Source organism: Chiloscyllium punctatum, chromosome 17 (assembly GCF_047496795.1).
Source record: "Chiloscyllium punctatum isolate Juve2018m chromosome 17, sChiPun1.3, whole genome shotgun sequence".
NCBI classification, from domain to species: Eukaryota; Metazoa; Chordata; class Chondrichthyes; order Orectolobiformes; family Hemiscylliidae; genus Chiloscyllium; species Chiloscyllium punctatum.
In genome coordinates, this window is record NC_092755.1 from 43,662,965 (window position 1) to 43,681,464 (window position 18,500).

The 18,500-nt window shown below is 41.6% G+C and overlaps 1 protein-coding gene across 2 annotated transcripts in view; it reads right to left on the minus strand.

Annotated features, from left to right (window-relative positions):
- Positions 1 to 18,500, minus strand: part of LOC140487770 (breakpoint cluster region protein) — a 457,801-nt gene that overhangs the window by 111,707 nt on the left and 327,594 nt on the right. For both annotated transcript variants that reach the window (XM_072587008.1, XM_072587009.1), the window contains exon 14: positions 16,216 to 16,290. In XM_072587008.1, coding sequence (XP_072443109.1) covers positions 16,216 to 16,290 — 75 coding nt within the window. The remainder of the gene's footprint in view (positions 1 to 16,215; positions 16,291 to 18,500) is intronic.

Consider the following 18,500-nt stretch of genomic DNA (forward strand, 5'->3'; position numbering starts at 1 on the left):
CTACTTTTGTCTCCAAATGCTTTGTGCTTTAATTTTGTGTTATTCACTTATTTGGAGCCTTATCAGAAGTCCAAGAAACTACACTTATCAATTCTACAAGTTACATTTGTGAAAAAGTTCTGCAGATTTGTCAAGCATGATTTCCCTTTCTTAAATTGTACTGACTCTGTCCAATCTTGTCACTGTTTTCCAAGCGCACTACTATTAAATCTTTTATAATGGATTCTACATGTTCCCTACTACCTATTTCAGGCTAACCGGTCTAAAATTCCATTTCCTATCTTTTTTAAATAGTGGAGTTATACCAGATATCTTCCAAACTTTGTACCAAAATCTATAGAATCTTTAAAGATGACCACTGATTCATCTGCTATTTCTACGGCTTCTTCTTTAAGTACTCTAGGATGCAGATTATCAGGCCCTCGGGATTTGTCAACCTTTAGTTCCATCAATTTGCTCAGCACTCTCTCCTAACTGACTTCCTTCAGTTCCTCCCTCTCACTGGGCTCTGTGCTCCTCAATACTTTTGGAATGATATGCATGTCTTCTTTTGTGAAGACAGGAAAAAAAAGTGTATTTAATTGGCCTGCCATTGCTCCCCATTTTAACTTTCCCTGTCTCTGACTGTAAAGGACCTATATTTGTCTTCACTAATTTTTTTCTCCTTATATCCTACAGAACGCTTACAATCTGTCTGCATGTTCCGCGCAAGCTTACTCACATACTCTATTTCCTCCCTCTGAATCAATCTCTTTATCCTCCTTTTACTGAAATGCAAACTTTTTCCAATCATCAGATCTGCTGCTTTTTTGGCCAAGTTGTACGCCCCTTCCTTGGATTTAATATGATCCCTAACTTTCCTAACAAAAAAAAACAACTGAGGAAATCTGAAGCCCAAACAGAAATTGTGGATAAACTCAGCAAGTCTGGCAGCTTCTGTGGAGAGAAAGTAGTCACTGGACCCAAAATATTAACTTTTTCTCTGAACAGAGGTTGCCACATCTGCTGAGTTTCTTCAGTAATTTCTGTTTTTGTTCCTAATTTCCCTTGTTAGCCCTGACCAGGCCTGCTTTCCCATTTTATTTTTGTGCCAGATAGAATAGAACAATTATTGTAGCTTCTCCATGCACTCTTTAAATGCTTGCCATTTCCTATGCATGGTAATCCCTTTAAGTAATGCTCCCCAGCTTGTACATCTTTACCTTATTTAGATTCAGAAGTCTGTACACCCCAATACATTGAACTGAAAATGATTTATATAATCTGAAAACCTCTCCATGGCTTTGCTGCATCTTATATTTATAATCTTCTCCTGTCTTCATCGCCATTCAGCTTTATGTACATTCTCCTCTATTTTGTAGACATTTCTGGCAGAAACCTTAGAAAGTCATTCATTGGACACAATAGTAGACTGTTCCAATACTTAAGTAAGGAACTCATTGTTGCAAGGTCACACAACAACCAGATGTTATAGCACAAATGGAAATCGGAGCTCCCACCTTTAGCTGAGGGTACCGAACTCCAAAAGCTATTGAAACAGCTGAACACAAGAATAAGCTTTGTTCAATTGAGCACATTCTCTCTGTGTCTTCATGGGTTTCTTCTGGGTGCTTCGGTTTCGTTCCCTCATCCAAAGATGTGCAGATTAGGTGGATTAGGCATGCTAAATTGTCCATAATATCCAGGGATATATAGGTTATGTGGATTAGCCACAGGAAATGCAGGGTTACAGGAATTGGGATGCAGAGTTGGTCTGGATGGGATACTCTTTGGAGGGTAAATGTGAGCTGAATGGCTTGTTTCCACACTACAGGGATAATGTTTATTTACACAAGATAAGGAAGTATTTGCATGTTGACTGACAACTCTACAAGTGTTGTAATAACAGTTTTAAAAGAATGTTATGGCTGTTGTTTTAAGCTTTCCTTACATGGAACTGTTCCTATAGTGAAAAAGCAGACATGGTGTCACCTGTGGGAACCTCACAGAAGTGCCTCGACCAATAACACTTGACATGTTAGGTTTGACCTTTTATATACTTGGGTTTTTTTTCAATCACAGGATGTGGATGTCACTGGCTAGGTCAGCATTTACTGCCCATCCCTAGCTGGTCAGAGGCAATTAAGAGTCAACCATATTGCTAGGGGTCTGCAGCCAGACCAAGTAAGGATGGCAGTTTCCTTCCTTAAAGGATAATGGTGACAATCAACAACAGTTTCACGGTCATCATTAGACCCTATATTTCAGATTTTTATGAATCGAACTCAGGCCCCCATAACATTACCTAGTCTCTGGATTAATAATCTAGAGATAATTGGGCCATTGGGCCAATACCTTTCCTGTTAACCTGTCTCAGTTACTCCTTGTTACATTCACCATAGCAACACCACAACCAACCACAGCCCACCTGCCAAACAATCTATTCCATCTTCTTGGGCCATATAGCGTTGTTGCTTCCTTTGAAATTTGGAATTCTTGCATTTGCCCTCTAGGGCACAAGATGCAAAGTTCAGCAATTCTTGTTTTGCTAAGTGATTGCCATGGATTCTGGATAGAGGGCATACTGAGTGAATATAATGGATGTGCCATGAGCTGCTGTGGAGGGTTTGAGGGTAGGTAAAGGGGCATGGAAGGAATGGGTAAAATACGTTTTAAGTTATCTTGAGGGATGGACTTGCATTTGGAGTTTGGTCCAGAGTTGTGAGAATTTGCCTGAGAGGAGAGGGTCTGTAAATTATGTCTGGACCCTGCAGAGTTTAGAAGAATGAAAAGTCAACTTACTGAAGAGAGAAGATTCTGAAAGGGACTGACATGGTTGACAATATAAGGACTTTTCCTCTGAATGGGGAATCTCGAACACAGGGGGAACACTCTCTGGATAAGAGAGCAATCATTTAGGATTAAGATTATGGAGAAATTTCTTCACACAAAATGTTGATCTTTTTAATTTCCCTTCTTAAGAAGGGTATGGATGGACCATGATTACTTAAAGCCAAGAGAAGCGGAGATTTTTAATCTCTGATGGAATCAACAAAATGGCAAAAAAGTATAGTTGAAGACAAAAAGCCAGTCCTGATCATACTGAACGGTGCAAAAGGCTGAATAGGCCCCATGGTCTACTCTAGCTTCTACTTCCTACTTGCTACATACTTAGATATGTTATAGAAATGCAAGGCTGAAACAAAAGGGAACAGGTAAACCAAATACAAAGGTTTACAGAAAAATAAAAATCGTCGCTGCAGAGTGACCTGCAGTATTTAAAAGTGGACAAATGCAATAAGTAAAAAAATTAAAATTTTAAGAGAAATGGAAGGAAGTCAATCTCTGATGGTATGAGATGAGGAGATATGTAATTCAGAAGGAGTATTGCCAGAAAAAGTGGCAATATGGAATTCATGGTAAGAAGAGCAGTCTTCACTGAAGTGACATTGGAGAGTTCAGTGAAAAGTGAAGTCGTGGTAGAGTAATAGAGAATGTCCTGGTTCCAGGCATACAGTTTACAGGTGTAAGTGATGCCTACGGTGGTTGAAAAGCCAGTGGAAAATCAGGCAACTGAGGTGTTACAAGAAGTACTTCCTGGGATGTTTCCTGACTGTGGTAACAGGGTCACAAAGGCACAGGTTAAAACAGGAAGAGAAATGTTTGATCAAATGGTTGAGTAAAAAAAAGCAAGAACAGGTGGAGGACAAGGTGGCAATTTTTAATTCAGATAAATTAGCTGAATTACAACAGGAAGATGCAAAAGTAAAGCAGTTGTATCAAAAACCACACACAGAAGAATCTAATTGTATTCCAGAATGTTAACTGTTATGAAAATGATGTCTTGATGAGTAAATGGAGATCATCACATATCCAGGTTGATGAGACATGGGCAGAAGTTCATCAAGTTTTTTGAACTAGTTGGACCGAAGGGTCTGTTTCTGTGCTATTTGTTTCTATAACTCTAAGTTGTATTTCTGATGGGTTACAGAAAGATGGTGATGCAGGAGCACATGAATTACCAGTAGGAGGTCACTTGCAAGTAAGGCAAACTCAAGCCAAAATAAAAAAACATTTTTATTGGCCTACACTGCATATGGATATGATTGAAGTTTGCCGGACATGTCAGGTAATTGGAAAACTTTAGGCAGTGATAGCACCAGCATCCTTAATATCTATTTTGCATCTGAAGAACCTTTCACAAAAGCCTTAATTGATTGCACTGGATCCTTACCTAAAATGAAAAGTTGGAAACACTAATGAATGCATCTACTAGATTTCCAAGGCCATTCCGTTATGCGGTATCACGGCTCTATACAAATTTTTTTTATTTACTAAATATGGACTACTCACAGAGATACAATCAGATCAAGGGTCAAATTTTACATTAAAGTCACTCAAGGAAGTTATGGACAGCACGGGAATAAAACAATTCAAATCCACTGCATGCCATCCAGAATCACAGGGAGCATCAGTATGCTGGCATTAAACTTTAAAGACCATGTTGAGGGCTTATAGTCAAGACTATCCAGAGGACTGAGATAAAGGAATTCCAATTGTACTTTCTGCAATTAAGGATGTACCTAATGAATCACCTAAATTCAGTTTACTTGAATTAGTTTTTGGGCATGAGGTGAGAGGACCACTGAAATTAATTAAGGAGAAATTGGTGAGTTGGAGTTCGGAGACACCATATTTGGACTGTGTGTCAAACTTTAGGGAAAGATTAAATAGAACAGGTGAGTTGGCTAGACAGCATTTGAAAGTAGGAGAGCATGTGATAAAACAGGAAGCAGACAAGAAATCAAAAATTCACAATTTTGCTGGTGAAGATTAAGTGTTACTTCCAGTGGTATAGGCAAATAGAAGCTCCTTGGATGCTGCCTGAACTGCTATGCTCTTCCAGCACCACTAATCCAAAATTTACTAAGCCTTATCAAATGGGAAAAGAGGTTAACAGAGGTGAATTATTTAATAAGGACGCCAGATAGAAAGAAATCTCACAGAATGTGTCATGTGAATCTGCTCAAAAGGTATTTTGATAGGGAAGGAAAACAAAAGGAGAATGTTTTACTGGTTACAACAGAGACTGAAGAACTAAATTCAGATGGTTCTGAATTGGACATTCCTCAAATTAAATTGTGGACAATGAGGAAATTCACAAAAATTGAGATAAATTATTGAGTTACCTTCCAGAGGAAAATCAAAATGACCTGAAAGAGTTATTACAACCACAGGGTGATATATGTAGGAATAAGCTGGGAAGTACTAATGTAATTCCACACGTTGTAGATATAGAAAGCCTGTTCCAGTTAACCTCATTGACTTAATCCTCTAAATGTTAGTGGTTGGCACGGTGGCACAGCGACATTGCTGCCTCACAGAGACCCGGGTTCAATTCCCGCCTCAGGCAACTGTCTGTGTGAAGTTTGCACATTCTCCCTGTGTCTGCGTAGGTTTCCTCCGGATTCCTCCCACAGTCCAAAAATGCGCAGGTTAGGTGAATTGGCCATGCTAAATTGCCCGTAGTATTAGGTGAAGGGGTAAATGTAGGGGAATGGGTCTGGGTGGGTTGCTCTTCGGAGGGTCAGTGTGGGCTTGTTGGACCAAAGGGCCTGTTTCCACACTGTAAGTAAGCTAATCTCTCAGATTCAAAAAGAAGGTGGGACAAGTAACCTGTATTTTTAAGTTGCACTTACTCAGAGGATACTGGCAGGTCCCTTTATTTAGAAAAGTGAAAACAATTTCAGCTTTCATGGCACCGAATGGACTGTACCAGTTAAAGTAATGCCATTTGGTATGGGTCAGCCACATTTCAAAGACTAACCAATAAGGTCATTTTGGGATTATCCAACAGTGTGACATACATTAACGATCTGGTGATTTTTACTCACAGATGGAAGTAACATTGGCAGCATCTGATGGAATTGTTCAATCGACTTTGGGAAGTGGGCTTGGTGATGAACCTGGTTTAGAGTGAGTTTGTTAAAAACCCAAGTCATGTTCCCAGGCCATGTTACTGAATATGGACAGATGTCTCCCCCAGGATGTGAAAACAAAAGTTGTTGGGGAGTTTCCCATACCAGCAATAAAGAGGGAAGGACTACAATTCCTGGGATTGAGGTTTTATTGTAAATTTGTACTGAATTTAAGCAGTGTGGTTGCTCCACTGACACACTTATTGAAGAAGTGCAAAAAATGTCAGTGGATGGAGGAATGTCATGATCATGAAGTCCTACAGCACAGTGACAGGCCCTTTGGCCCAAGCTGGTTTGTGTCGATCTAAATGTCTGTTGACACTAACCCCAGTGTCAGTAGGCATTTGACAGCCTGAAAGCAGTGTTAACCACTGCCCTAATGTTAGACACACGCCATTATGCAAAGCCATTCAAGATGACTATTGATGAGAGTGATATGGGTGTCGGTGCTGTACTCTTGCAAGATGATGACGAGAACATAGAAAGCCCTATTAGGTATTTTTCTAGAAAACCGAATAATAATCAACAGCAGTATTTCAGTAATTGGGAAGGAGACCTTGAGTTTCTGTTGGTGTTTATACATTTCTATCGCCAATAATGCATCTGAAACAATTGTATCATAATCCCTTAAAGTTTTTGGAAAGATTTATGGATAAGAATTCCAGACTGTTTAGATGGAGCTTATTATTGCAGCCATTCTATTTGAAAATTACACACGTGGCAGGACGAGAGCATGTAATTGCTGACACATTGTTGTGACTTTAATGGTGGAAGACAGTGTTCAGTAGTGGGAAAAATGGACTGATGTGGATTGTAGTAGTGCAAGTTTGTATGCTTAGAGTCAATGTAATGTATATGTACTGTAGTGTACTAATAGCATAAAACTAAAGGTTTTTAAAACTGAAGCCACCTTTGTATATTGGTGGTTGTTTTATGGCTTTAAAAGGTGTATTTCATCCCGAGTGTTTTTTTTAAATGAATAAAGGTTTTAAGACAGAGGTGAGAGCTGACTATTAGATTCCCTACAGTATGGAGCAGGCCATTTGACCAACAAGTTCACACCGACCCTCCAAAGAGTAACCCACCCAGACCCATTCCCCAACCCTATATTTACCCCTGAATAATGCACCTAACGCTATGGGCAATTTAGCATGGCCAATTCACCTGACCTGCACATCTTTGGATTGTGGGAGGAAACCGGAGAACCCAGAGGAAACCTACGCAGACACGAGGAGAATGTGCAAACTCCACAAAGATAGTCGCACGAGCCCTGGAATTAAACGCAGGTCCCTGGCATTGTGAGGCAGCAGTGCTAACCACTGAGCCCATCAAAAGCCCATCAAGTAAACAACCTGTGGGATCTTGGTCTTTTTAAAAATTAGAACAGTAGAAGCAGCCTGAATGGGTGGGGAAAGCTGACACAGAACCAGGGTTTTTAGTTTTATTTTACAAGAGCATCTGTTGGGGTCTTGAAGCTGGATGTGAAAGCTGTTTTTCCTCTCTCGGTTACAGCTAAAAGCTGGGGGTTCTCTTCCTGTTGCTAGAATTGCATATGAGACAATCTGTTTCCCTGAATTTGCCTTTTGCCAAGGGTGTGTTTATGGGATGTCATTATATTGGAACAATTACAGAGTCATAGAAATGTACAGCATGGAAACAGACCCTTCAGTCCAACTTGTCAATGCCAACCAGATAGCCTATACAAATTTAGTCCCATTTGCTAGCTTTGGCCCATATCCCGCTAACCCCTTCCCATTCATATACTCATCCAAATGACTTTTAAGTGTTGTAATCGTACCAGCCTCCACCACTTCCTCTAGCAGCTCATTCCATACATGCACCATCCGTTGCATGGAAAAAAATTATCCCTTAGGTCCCTTTTAAATCTTTCCATTCTCACCTCAAACTTATGCCCTCTAGTTTTGGACTCCCCCCTCAGCCTCCGATGCTCCAGGGAAAATAGCCCAGCCTCTCCTGTAGCTCCAACCCTCCAATCCTGGCAACATTCTTGTAAATCTTCTCTGAACTCTTTCAAGTTTCACAATATCCTTCCTATAGGAGAGACACCAAAATTACACTCAGTATTCCAAAACTGGCAAAATCAATGTCCTGTACAGCCACAACATATCCTCCTACTATACTCAGTGTTACGGTTAGTAGTTAAATAATCTTTCAATTTAAATTTTCCAATTATTTTCCAAGTTATTCCAATTTCTTCTTTCTTTTGTTTGTATTTTAACTACAGTGTCTTAATAAAGTGTGCTTTGCTTCAAATCTGGTAGTTTGATCAATGGAACTGCATCTGGTATGCAATGCCAAGCACCTGCCTTTAAAATAAAACAAGGTTAAAGTCTAGGCTATCTTCTTAATACATTTTGAAGTGTTTGCTCTGGCGCATAACACAAAAGTTTGATGGAATCATTGGCTCTGTAGGTTCTTGGCTATGTAATGACACACATTTGGCATGACAAAATGTTATTGTGTGCGATTTTGAAATGGCTGACTATAAGACTGATTTCTGTGCTCTTCTTCTGCATATTTTAATACCTAGATGTCCCCCATGGAATTTTTGTAGAATGCCTCTTTGCACTGATTTTGGTATAACCATTCTATGGCAGTACACTAAAAAATCTTCTTTGGAACCATAGAGATCTACAGAAAAAGGCCCTTTGGCCCATCGGTCCACATTGGCAGTCCTGATCAAAGGTTCTGATCTGAAACATTAATTCCCCTTCTCCTCTGATGCTGCTTGACCTGTTGTACTTTATCCAGCTCCACTCTGTATCCACTCTGACTTTCCAGCATCTGCAGTTCTCACTATCTGCAAGTTGCTGAAAACTATACTGTGAAGCAGAGTCCTGATGAAAGGTTCTGACTTGAAACATCAATTTCCTTTCTCCTCTGACGCTACTTGACCTGCTGTGCTTTTTCCAGCTCCACTCTATATCCACTCCATCAATAGTTGCACATTACTCCTCAAACACTTATGCCAACTTCAAGTAGACCCCACCACAGTCAGACCTCAGTAGCCTAAATCTCAATCTTTGTATGGATTAAGACATTTTGGAGATTTGTTTCTATACAAATCATCTCTCTAGAGAATTGACATTTTTCGCTTGGTGTAAGGCCTGCATTCTATCATAATTACTGACTATATGGTTGTGTTTCTTCTTCATTTGATCATTCACTAGGATGTCATCAATGTGGCAGATGTCTCCATTTCCCTTCCAGCATTGTCCTTCAGAGAATTTCTGGAGAGAAGAATCCAAATGCTGGATAATTCTGTCAAAATGTAGTCAGAAACAAAACAAAACTACAGGTGCTGGAATCCAAAGTAGACAAGCAGGAGGCTGGAAGAACTTTGCAAGCCAGAGCAGGTAGAAAAATCGACATTTCGGATATAACTCTTCGTTAGGAATGGAGGTGGGGATAAGGGGAGCTGAGATAAAGGGGTCGGCTTGAGGGTTTTGGGTGGGCGTGGGGCAGAATGGTGATGTAGTAAAAGGTGAATACAGGTGGTGGGTACAACCTGGTTGGTCAATGCAAGGGATGAATCTGATTGTTAGCTGGAAGGAAGGGTTGGTAGATGAGATGGAAGGGTGGCAGTGGGGCTGGAAAGGTTATTTGAGATCAGAGAACTCCAATTTTGAGTCCTCCGGGCTGTAGGCTGCTCAGGCGAAAAACAAGGTATTATTCCTCCAATTTGCAGTTTGATTCACTTCGGCAATGGATGGATATGTCAGAGAGGGAGTGGAAAGACAGATTGAATTGGTAGTAACTGGGAGGTCAGGGTGCCACTGAGATGCTCAACAAAACGTTCCCTTAGTTTACATGTGATCTCACCAATGTAGAGAAGACCACATCTGAAGCACTGGATGCACTAAACTAGGCTGAAGGAGATGCAAGTGAACCGTTGCTTCATCTGGAAGACTGTTTGTGGCCCTGGAAGAAGGTGGGGGGGGCGCGGGGGGGGGGGGGGGGGGGGGGGGGGGGGAGAGAGTCTGTCAGCAGGTTTTGCATCTTTTACAGTTGCAGAGGAAGGTACTGGGGGAGTTGGGGGGTTGGTGGGGAGAGTAGCGCAAACCAAGGAACGGCAAAGGGAATGGTTGTTGCAGAAGGCATATATGGTTGGGAGGGGAAGATGTTCTGGGTGGTGGGGTCTACTTGGAGTTGACCTCAGTGTTTGAGGATGATACGTTGGATGTGGAGACTGGTGGAGTGAAAAATGAGGACAATGTCTTTATTATGTTTGGAGGTTGGGGAGGGTGGTTAGAGCAGTGGAGTGGGGAATGGAGGATGTTCAGTGGAGTCCTGTCTGGATGACAGAGAGGAGAAAAGCACATTGTTTAAAATAGGTGGACATCTGGATGCTTGGGAGTGGAACATCTCCTGGTCAGAGCAGGTGCGACGGAGACAGAGGAATTGGGAAAATGGGATGGAGTTTTTGCAGAATGTGGGAGGCGGTGTATGCGTAGGCAGTTATGGAAGTCTGTGGGTTTTAGTAAATGTCAGTCCATAAACTGTCGCTGGAGTTAGAAACAGAGAGGGCAAGAAAGGGGAGAGACTGTTTGACATAGCCAACAGAGGCAAGCATAGCGAGGGCCCATGCGAGTGCCCATGGTACCCTCTGGATTTGGAGGAAATGGGATGAATTGAAGGAAAAGGTATTGACGGGGAGGACTAATTCAGCAAGGCAAAGGAGGGTATTGGTGGCAGGAGACTGGATGGGTCTGTTGGAGAGGAAGAAACTGAAGGCCTATAGGTTGTCAATATGGGGAATAGACAGGTATAAGGACTGCACATCCATAGTGAAGATGAATCGCTGGGGCCAGGGAACTGGAAGTTTTTGAAGGTATGGCTAGTGTCCTGGATGTAGGTGGGAAATGCATGGACCAAGGGGGAGAGAATGGATTTGAGGTAGGAAGAAATGAGTTCAGTGGTGTAGGAGATAATGGTTTGGTCAGGGTGGTTGGGCTTGTGGATCTTGGGGAGCAGACAGAACTGAGCAGTGCGGGGCTGCGGGTCTATGAGGTTGGAGGTGGTGGAAGGGAGATCACCGGAGGTGACGAGTTCAAGGACAGTGTGGATGATAGTGGCCTGATTGATCATGGTGGGGTCATGGTCAAGAGGGAGGCAGGACATGGTATCGGAGAGCTGGTGTTTGACTTCTGCAATACAGAGGTCTGTCCTCCTGACTTCCACATCCCCGCCTCGGTTAATAGGTTTTATGTTGAAACGGGGATTGGTGGGGAGAGAATGGAGCGCTGCTCTTTGGAGGGGGTATCAGCAATTATGACTCTTGGTCTCGTGGTATCTGCCAGAACACACTGTTGGCATCCAGTGAAATACTTGTTTGTTGCCAAATTATCATCAATAGATGAAACAGATGGGATTTCCTTTTCACTTATTTGTTTATTTGAGTAAGATGCACATCAAATCTTGGTTCTCAGTCTGACTTGGAAACAGTTGCTAGTCCTACACACAACTGTTAGTTCTGTCATTGGCAATATGACTCTGCTTTCCATCATGCTGTTTCACTGAGATTTTACTTCTCTCATCAAAGCATAAAGAATTTTCCTGACAAACAGATGAGTTTAATATCTTCTGGCAAAATAATGTGATTCTGCTACTTCAATTTTTCAAACCTTTGTGGAAATTTAAGCTGAAATGCCTCTCCCACTGTCATTCTTAAGTCCTGTATCCACTCTAAGAGACAGAAACAGGTACATATATTTACCCTCAACAATGAAATATAAATGATGTTTAATTCATATATTTTTCTCTGTGACTGAGCTGCGTCATGATCTGCCCACATGCCTAAAACTTAAATCTCCAAGGTCCAGGAGACATGTTCACAGGTTTGACTCTCACAAACTTCAACTACGGCAAACTACCAATCAGTATTGAGACAGCTGTTCTTGTTTGGAACTTAACTTTTATTTCAAGTCCCTGTACCATAAAAGGTTGATGGTCTATAATCCGTTGAGTCTTTTTTCTCCAGGAATGTTTTATGTGCCTTTTGTTCTGTATCTTTAATTTAAACAGCTTCCTTGTTGCATGATTTCCATTTCTCTGAAATTTTTCCCTTTTGCAGGACATTTTCTTTGTTGTTAAGGTGATGATGATGCGGTTAACTTACAATTTTTCTAATATGCTCCAATTGGCCACTAGCGCTTAGCTCTCCTGCTAGACGTTGTGATTCTGTTTGCACTGACAACTTGTACAACCTAACAGAGTCAGTGATATTGATTCCCATTCTTGGCATTTTAAGGGTCTGTTGGATGCGTGAACAATCCCTAAAGGAGGCTATCAAATTGACTGTATCAGAAGGATCTCCAATGTTTCCCTGAAATACTGAGTGATTGTGGGCACTGATTTCTGCCTGTGCAGTGAGTTGAATTGCTTGTTGCAACCTTAAATCCTCCAATGGTTTGAAGGAAGTCTGATAACTTCTCATCCTTCACACACCAACTACGTTATAATCTCTAACAAATTCATTCTTCAAAGCTCCGTAACCACAACTTCCCGCCAGATGATATAAATATATTACAAACACTTATAGAGTCATAGAGATGTACAACATGGAAACAGACCCTTCGGTCCAACCTGTCCATGACGACCAGTTATCCCAACCTGATCCTTGTAAATGCTGAGATCACTGATTTACTTTTTTCAGAGCTGTCTAAATATCTCTTTGGCCTAAGGTAAACGTCAAATGCTGTAATGATGGAACATACTCTGTAGTGCTTTCTTCCCTAATTTGTCTTACCAGAACACTGTCAGTTACTGAATCTACAGCATATAAAAACATACAGACTTGATTATACCATTCCTTCATCAAGCCTGAAATTGTTCAATAGCACTGAAACTGCTGTTCCCAGAGTTCCAACTTCTGACCTCATTGTGGGACTTCTATATTATCAAGAAGTTGAGAAATGATTAGATTAGATTCCCTAAAGTATGGAAACAGGCCGTTTGGCCCAACAAGTCCACACCGCCCCGCCGAAGCGCAACCCACCCATACCCCTGCATATACCCCTTACCTTACACTACGGGCAATTTAGATTAGATTACATTACATTACATTACATTACAGTGTGGAAACAGGCCCTTCGGCCCAACAAGTCCACACCGACCCGCCGAAGCGTAACCCACCCATACCCCTACATTGACCCCTTACCTAACACTATGGGCAATTTGGCATGGCCAATTCACACAACCTGCACGTCTTTGGACTGTGGGAGGAAACCGGAGCACCCGGAGGAAACCCACGCAGACACGGGGAGAACGTGCAAACTCCACACAGTCAGTCGCCTGAGGTGGGAATTGAACTCGGATCTCTTGCGCTGTGAGGCAACAGTGCTAACCACTGTGCCACCGTGTCGCCCGTGATGCGGTTAACATGGCCAATTCACCTGAACCTGCACATCTTTGGACTGTGGGAGGAAACCAGAGCACCCGGAGGAAACCCACGCAGACAAAGGGAGAATTCAAAGTTTGGGAGAAGATTTGTAGCTCGGGTGCTCGTTGTTGTGGTTCTGTTCGTCAAGCTGGGAATTTGTCTTGCAAACGTTTCGTCCCCTGCGCTTCACAGGAGGCTCCCAAGCACTGAGGATGTCACCTAGACAGGGGACGAAACGTTTGCAAGACAAATTCCCAGCTCGGCGGCACGGTGGCACAGGTGGGCGGCACGGTGGCACAGTGGTTAGCACTGCTGCCTCACAGCGCCAGAGACCCGGGTTCAATTCCCGCCTCAGGTGACTGACTGTGTGGAGTTTGCACGTTCTCCCCGTGTCTGCGTGGGTTTCTTCCGGGTGCTCCGGTTTCCTCCCACACTCCAAAGATGTGCAGGTCAGGTGAATTGGCCATGCTAAATTGCCCGTAGTGTTAGGTAAGGGGTAGATGTAGATGTAGGGGTATGGGTGGGTTACGCTTCGGCGGGGCGGTGTGGACTTGTTGGGCCGAAGGGCCTGTTTCCACACTGTAAGTAATCTAATCTAATCTAAACTACAACAAGGGAGAACGTGCAAACTCCACACAGTCAGTTACCCGAGTCGGGAATTGAACCCAGGTCTCTGGCGCTGTGAGGCAGCAGTGCTAACCACTGTGCCACCGTGCCGCCCCCCATTCTCGACAGGTGTCTTCTTTCTTACTTATGTCAGATCATATCGTCAGTAATATCAACATAAATTAGACAAATCTCATCGATTCCTGAAGGGCTTATGCCCGAAACATCGATTCTCCTGCTCCTTGGATGCTGCCTGACCTACTGCGCTTTTCCAGCAACACATTTTTCAGCTCAAATCTCATGATGCAACAATTAAGATCTGAAATGTGCTGCCCAAGTATGTGGTAGAGGCAGAATGAAATGAGAGCTACACTATTACAGTATCTGAACGAACGAATGTACAGGGATATGGGGAGAGAGTGTACTATTAAGGCTTGGTTCCTGGTCTCTGTTCTCAATCAAGGTCATAACTGTCAGTGCTGCAACTGACCCCAACAAGGTTGTAATCAAATCTGTCTGCTCTCTGACTGGACAGGAGAGATTATGCTCCTAAATTGTACAGTGAAAACCTACTAAAAAAACATAGAGTAAGAATGAAACTGGATTTAGCTTTGATGTCTTCCTTAATCAAAAAATCAATTCACGGTTAAGACTTACACATGAAAAATTACCATCTGAGTAAAATATTCGAATATCCTGTACTGCTGGCATTCGTGAAATTGTACACAAATGTCAGTCCTGCAGGATTGAAAGAGGGAAGGGTGAAAAATGATGGTTCAGAACATAGAACAATACAGCGCAGAACAGGCCCTTCGGCCCTCAATGTTGCGCCGACTTGTGAACTATTCTCAGCTTGTCCCCCTACACTATCCCATCATCATCCATGTGCTTATCCAAGGATTGTTTAAAACTCCCTTATGTGGCCGAGTTGACTACATTAGCAGGCAGGGCATTCCACCCCCTTACCACACTCTGCGTAAAAAACCTGCCTCTGACATCTGTCTTAAATCTAACACCACTCAATTTGTAGTTATGCCCCCTCGTACAAGCTGACATCATCATCCGAGGAAAAAGACTTTCACTGTCTACTCTATCGAACTCTCTGATCATCTTGTATGTCTCTATCAAATCCCCTTTTAGCCGCCTTCTTGCCAATGAGAACAGACCCAAGTCTCTCAGCCTTTCCTCATAAGACCTTCCCTCCAGACCAGGCAACATCCTCGTAAATCTCCTCTGCAACTTTTCCAATGCTTCCACATCCTTCCCGAATTATGGGGACCAGAACTGTACACACTGGAGTTATAGCATTTCCAGTCAATGTTGGCGAGTTAAAAGTCCCCCATAATGACCACCCTGTTCCTTTCATTCCTACCCAGAATAATTTTGCAAATCCCCTCTTCCACCTCCCTGGAACTCTGTAGAGGCCTATAAAAAACTCCAAGCAGCGTGACCTCTCCTCTCCTCTCCTGTTTCTAACCTCAGCCCACACTATCTCAGTAGACGAGTCCTCGTCAATAGTTCTCTCAGCCACTGTTATAATATCCTTGACTAACAAGGTCACACCTCCCCCTCTTTTACCGCCTTGCCTGTTCTTAATGAAAGACCTAAACCCTGGAACCTGCAACATCCACTCCTCACCCTGCTATTTCCATGTCTCCAAAATGGCCACAACATCAAGTCCCAGGTACCTATCCATGCTGCAAGCTCACCTACTTTATTTCAGATACTTCTGCCATTGAACTTCAAACCACTTCGCTGTCTGCCAGCACATTCCTGTGACCCTGTGTCCTTCCTACTCTCATCCTCCTGTGCACTGCAACTACACCTCTGTTTCCCATCTCCCTGCTGAGCTAGTTTAAACCCACCCAAATAGCACCAGCAAATTTCCCACCCAGGATATTAGTACCTGCCACCATTGCCATCATTCAATAAGAAAACACCAAAAAGAAAACAAAATCTCAATGAAAAAGTGCACTTCATAGTAATGCATGAGACTATCTAAACACCTCAATTAGATTACTGAAATCCAATCACTCTCCTATGTCTACATACATTAATGTATCTGTATCTCCCAATAATATTACAATTTCACAGTCATTTCTGTATGCATTTATTGAGTTTTGAAATTTAAAATAGATTCATTTTCCAGATATCCCATGATTGAATCATGCAAACTAGCAGAAGCAGCTCAGAATTCAGAAACTAATATTGATTTAAGCATCAGTAACAGTAATGTATTTATTGGCTTACTTGATATCTGTTTGAATCCAGTAGCTGAATGGACAATTACATTCAGGAACCCATAAAGGCCAGGGGATTCATCATCTGCGAGTAAAGTAAAAGCATAGTGAATTGTATGATTAGCAATTAATTGAAGTGCCATTGTAATTTGCTCTCATCTTTTGATGCTATTATTATTTGAATAAAATACTTTTATGTAATTGATTTGTCTGGTCAAATGTATTAAAAACCCATCTGACAAAAGTTACTAGATCATTTTAAAGAGGGTTTAATAAATATGATGACTCTCAACAGCCCTCTGAGCAATTAGGGATGGTCAATAAGTGCTGGCCTAGCCTGTGATGCCTACATCCTGTGAATGGATTTAAAAAAACACTGGAATTTTAAAAAAGTCTTCTGCTTACGAGGTACAACAAGCAATCAGAAAGATGATGAATCTTTAATAGGAATCAACTTTAGGCTGGATGAGCTATGCATATGAATAGTCATTATGCATCATAAATTAAAATATAACTTCTCTATCACCAGGCTTTCACATGTTACATCATAACTATTGTAGACCTATAAACACTTACTGTTCTCAATGAATAAGACCAACATAATATTGATAAAGCCAATGCATTTTGAATGGTTTGATGTTTGTTCCAGGTTTTCTCCAAAATATTGGCAAATTGGGCAAGAATATGGTAACTTTAAATGTAGGTTAATTTTCCTTTGTTTACAGGCTTAGCATACTTAAAATTCTTTCAGCCACAGCAACAGAATTTTCTGACATTAATTTTCTTAATTGGTCATTTTTCTCCTCACAAACAGTACATTCTGTGCTGAATGATTTCTGTTTCAAGATTCCTGAGCTGTGAATAGCTAAAACACTAAATTGCTGCAGCAACTGGATTTACATGGCAAGCAATCAGAGAAATTGAATTAATCCTAGCTTGAAGAAGCACAAGCAATTGTTGATGTTCTTTGTCAACCTCATTCAAAGGAGTAATGGTGTATTAACACACTGTGTTAACAAGCACAGTGACAATATAGTTAGAGGATTCACAATGGTTTATTCATGTCAGTCTTGGTGCCTGTTTATCTACTGAGAGTTCAAACCTATTAAGTTTTGATGTCTGACGATTTGTACTGACCATCCCCTTTGGGTAAGGAGTGTGTACAGGTTATAAGCAGAATGTTTTCAGAACTCAGTTGGTGAACTGATAATAATTCAGTCAATGTGACATTGTACTAGCAGGTTCAGTAATTTGAGGCGTGTGGATTTATGTTTCAGCATGCTGCTAGTGTTTTATCAAACAAACTTATGAAAGAGCTCCCATTAAAAAAAAAGAGAGGCTGCAATACTTTCCCTTTCAATAACCCTGCATTCAAATACACTGGTGGGTATGACTGTTCTACTTGTACAAGGGGTAGAAACATTCAACAATACACAATGATAGTAAAATAAAACAAAGAACTGCAGATGCTAGAGATCTGAAACAAAACAGAAATTGCTGGTGAAACTCAGCAGGTCTGGCAGCATATGGGGAGAATGCAGATTTAACTATCTCAATGATAGTATGCAATTTACTAACAACAGACTAACCTCTTGCAGGACTTCTTAGAGACTAACAGCATCAAGGGATATGGAGATCCTGTTGGAAAGTAGCATTGAGGTGGGCAATCAATCAGTCATGGTCTGATTAGGTAGTGGGTCGGTGTCAACAGCTACTCTTATTTCTATGCTCCTAGGCTAATGATAAGTTGGTGGAATGAGATGAACTTCAACTTAAATAAACATGACGTAATTAATTTTATTAGGAAGAACATGAAGAAACAATGCAAACTAAAGGATTCAATTTGAAAGAATATGCCAGAGTAGAGGGATCTGTGTGTATACGTGCATTACTCATTGAAGACAGGTTTCAAGCATGATGTCAATGCAGTCACAATGGGCTCAATGGCTTTCTTCTGCACTGAATTAATTATTTGATGCTGTGAAGTTCAGAGATAAGTTAATAAAGCATACAATAACCTAAGCTTTATTAGTTGGTGCAGAGCAGAAGCAGGTTAATTGATTGATTTATTGTCACGTGTAATGAAGTACAGTGGAATGCTTTGCTTATGAGCAGTATGGGCAGATCACAGTAAGCAAGGATGTACAAATCAAAAAGACTAAGACAGAGGCATACAGCTTACACTGCACAGGGTGTGCGCTAGGCGTGATCAACTTTCACAAGATCTGCATTATTTGAGGTAAGGGAGTCCATTCATCAATCTAATAACAGCCGGGAAGAAGCTGTTGCTGAACC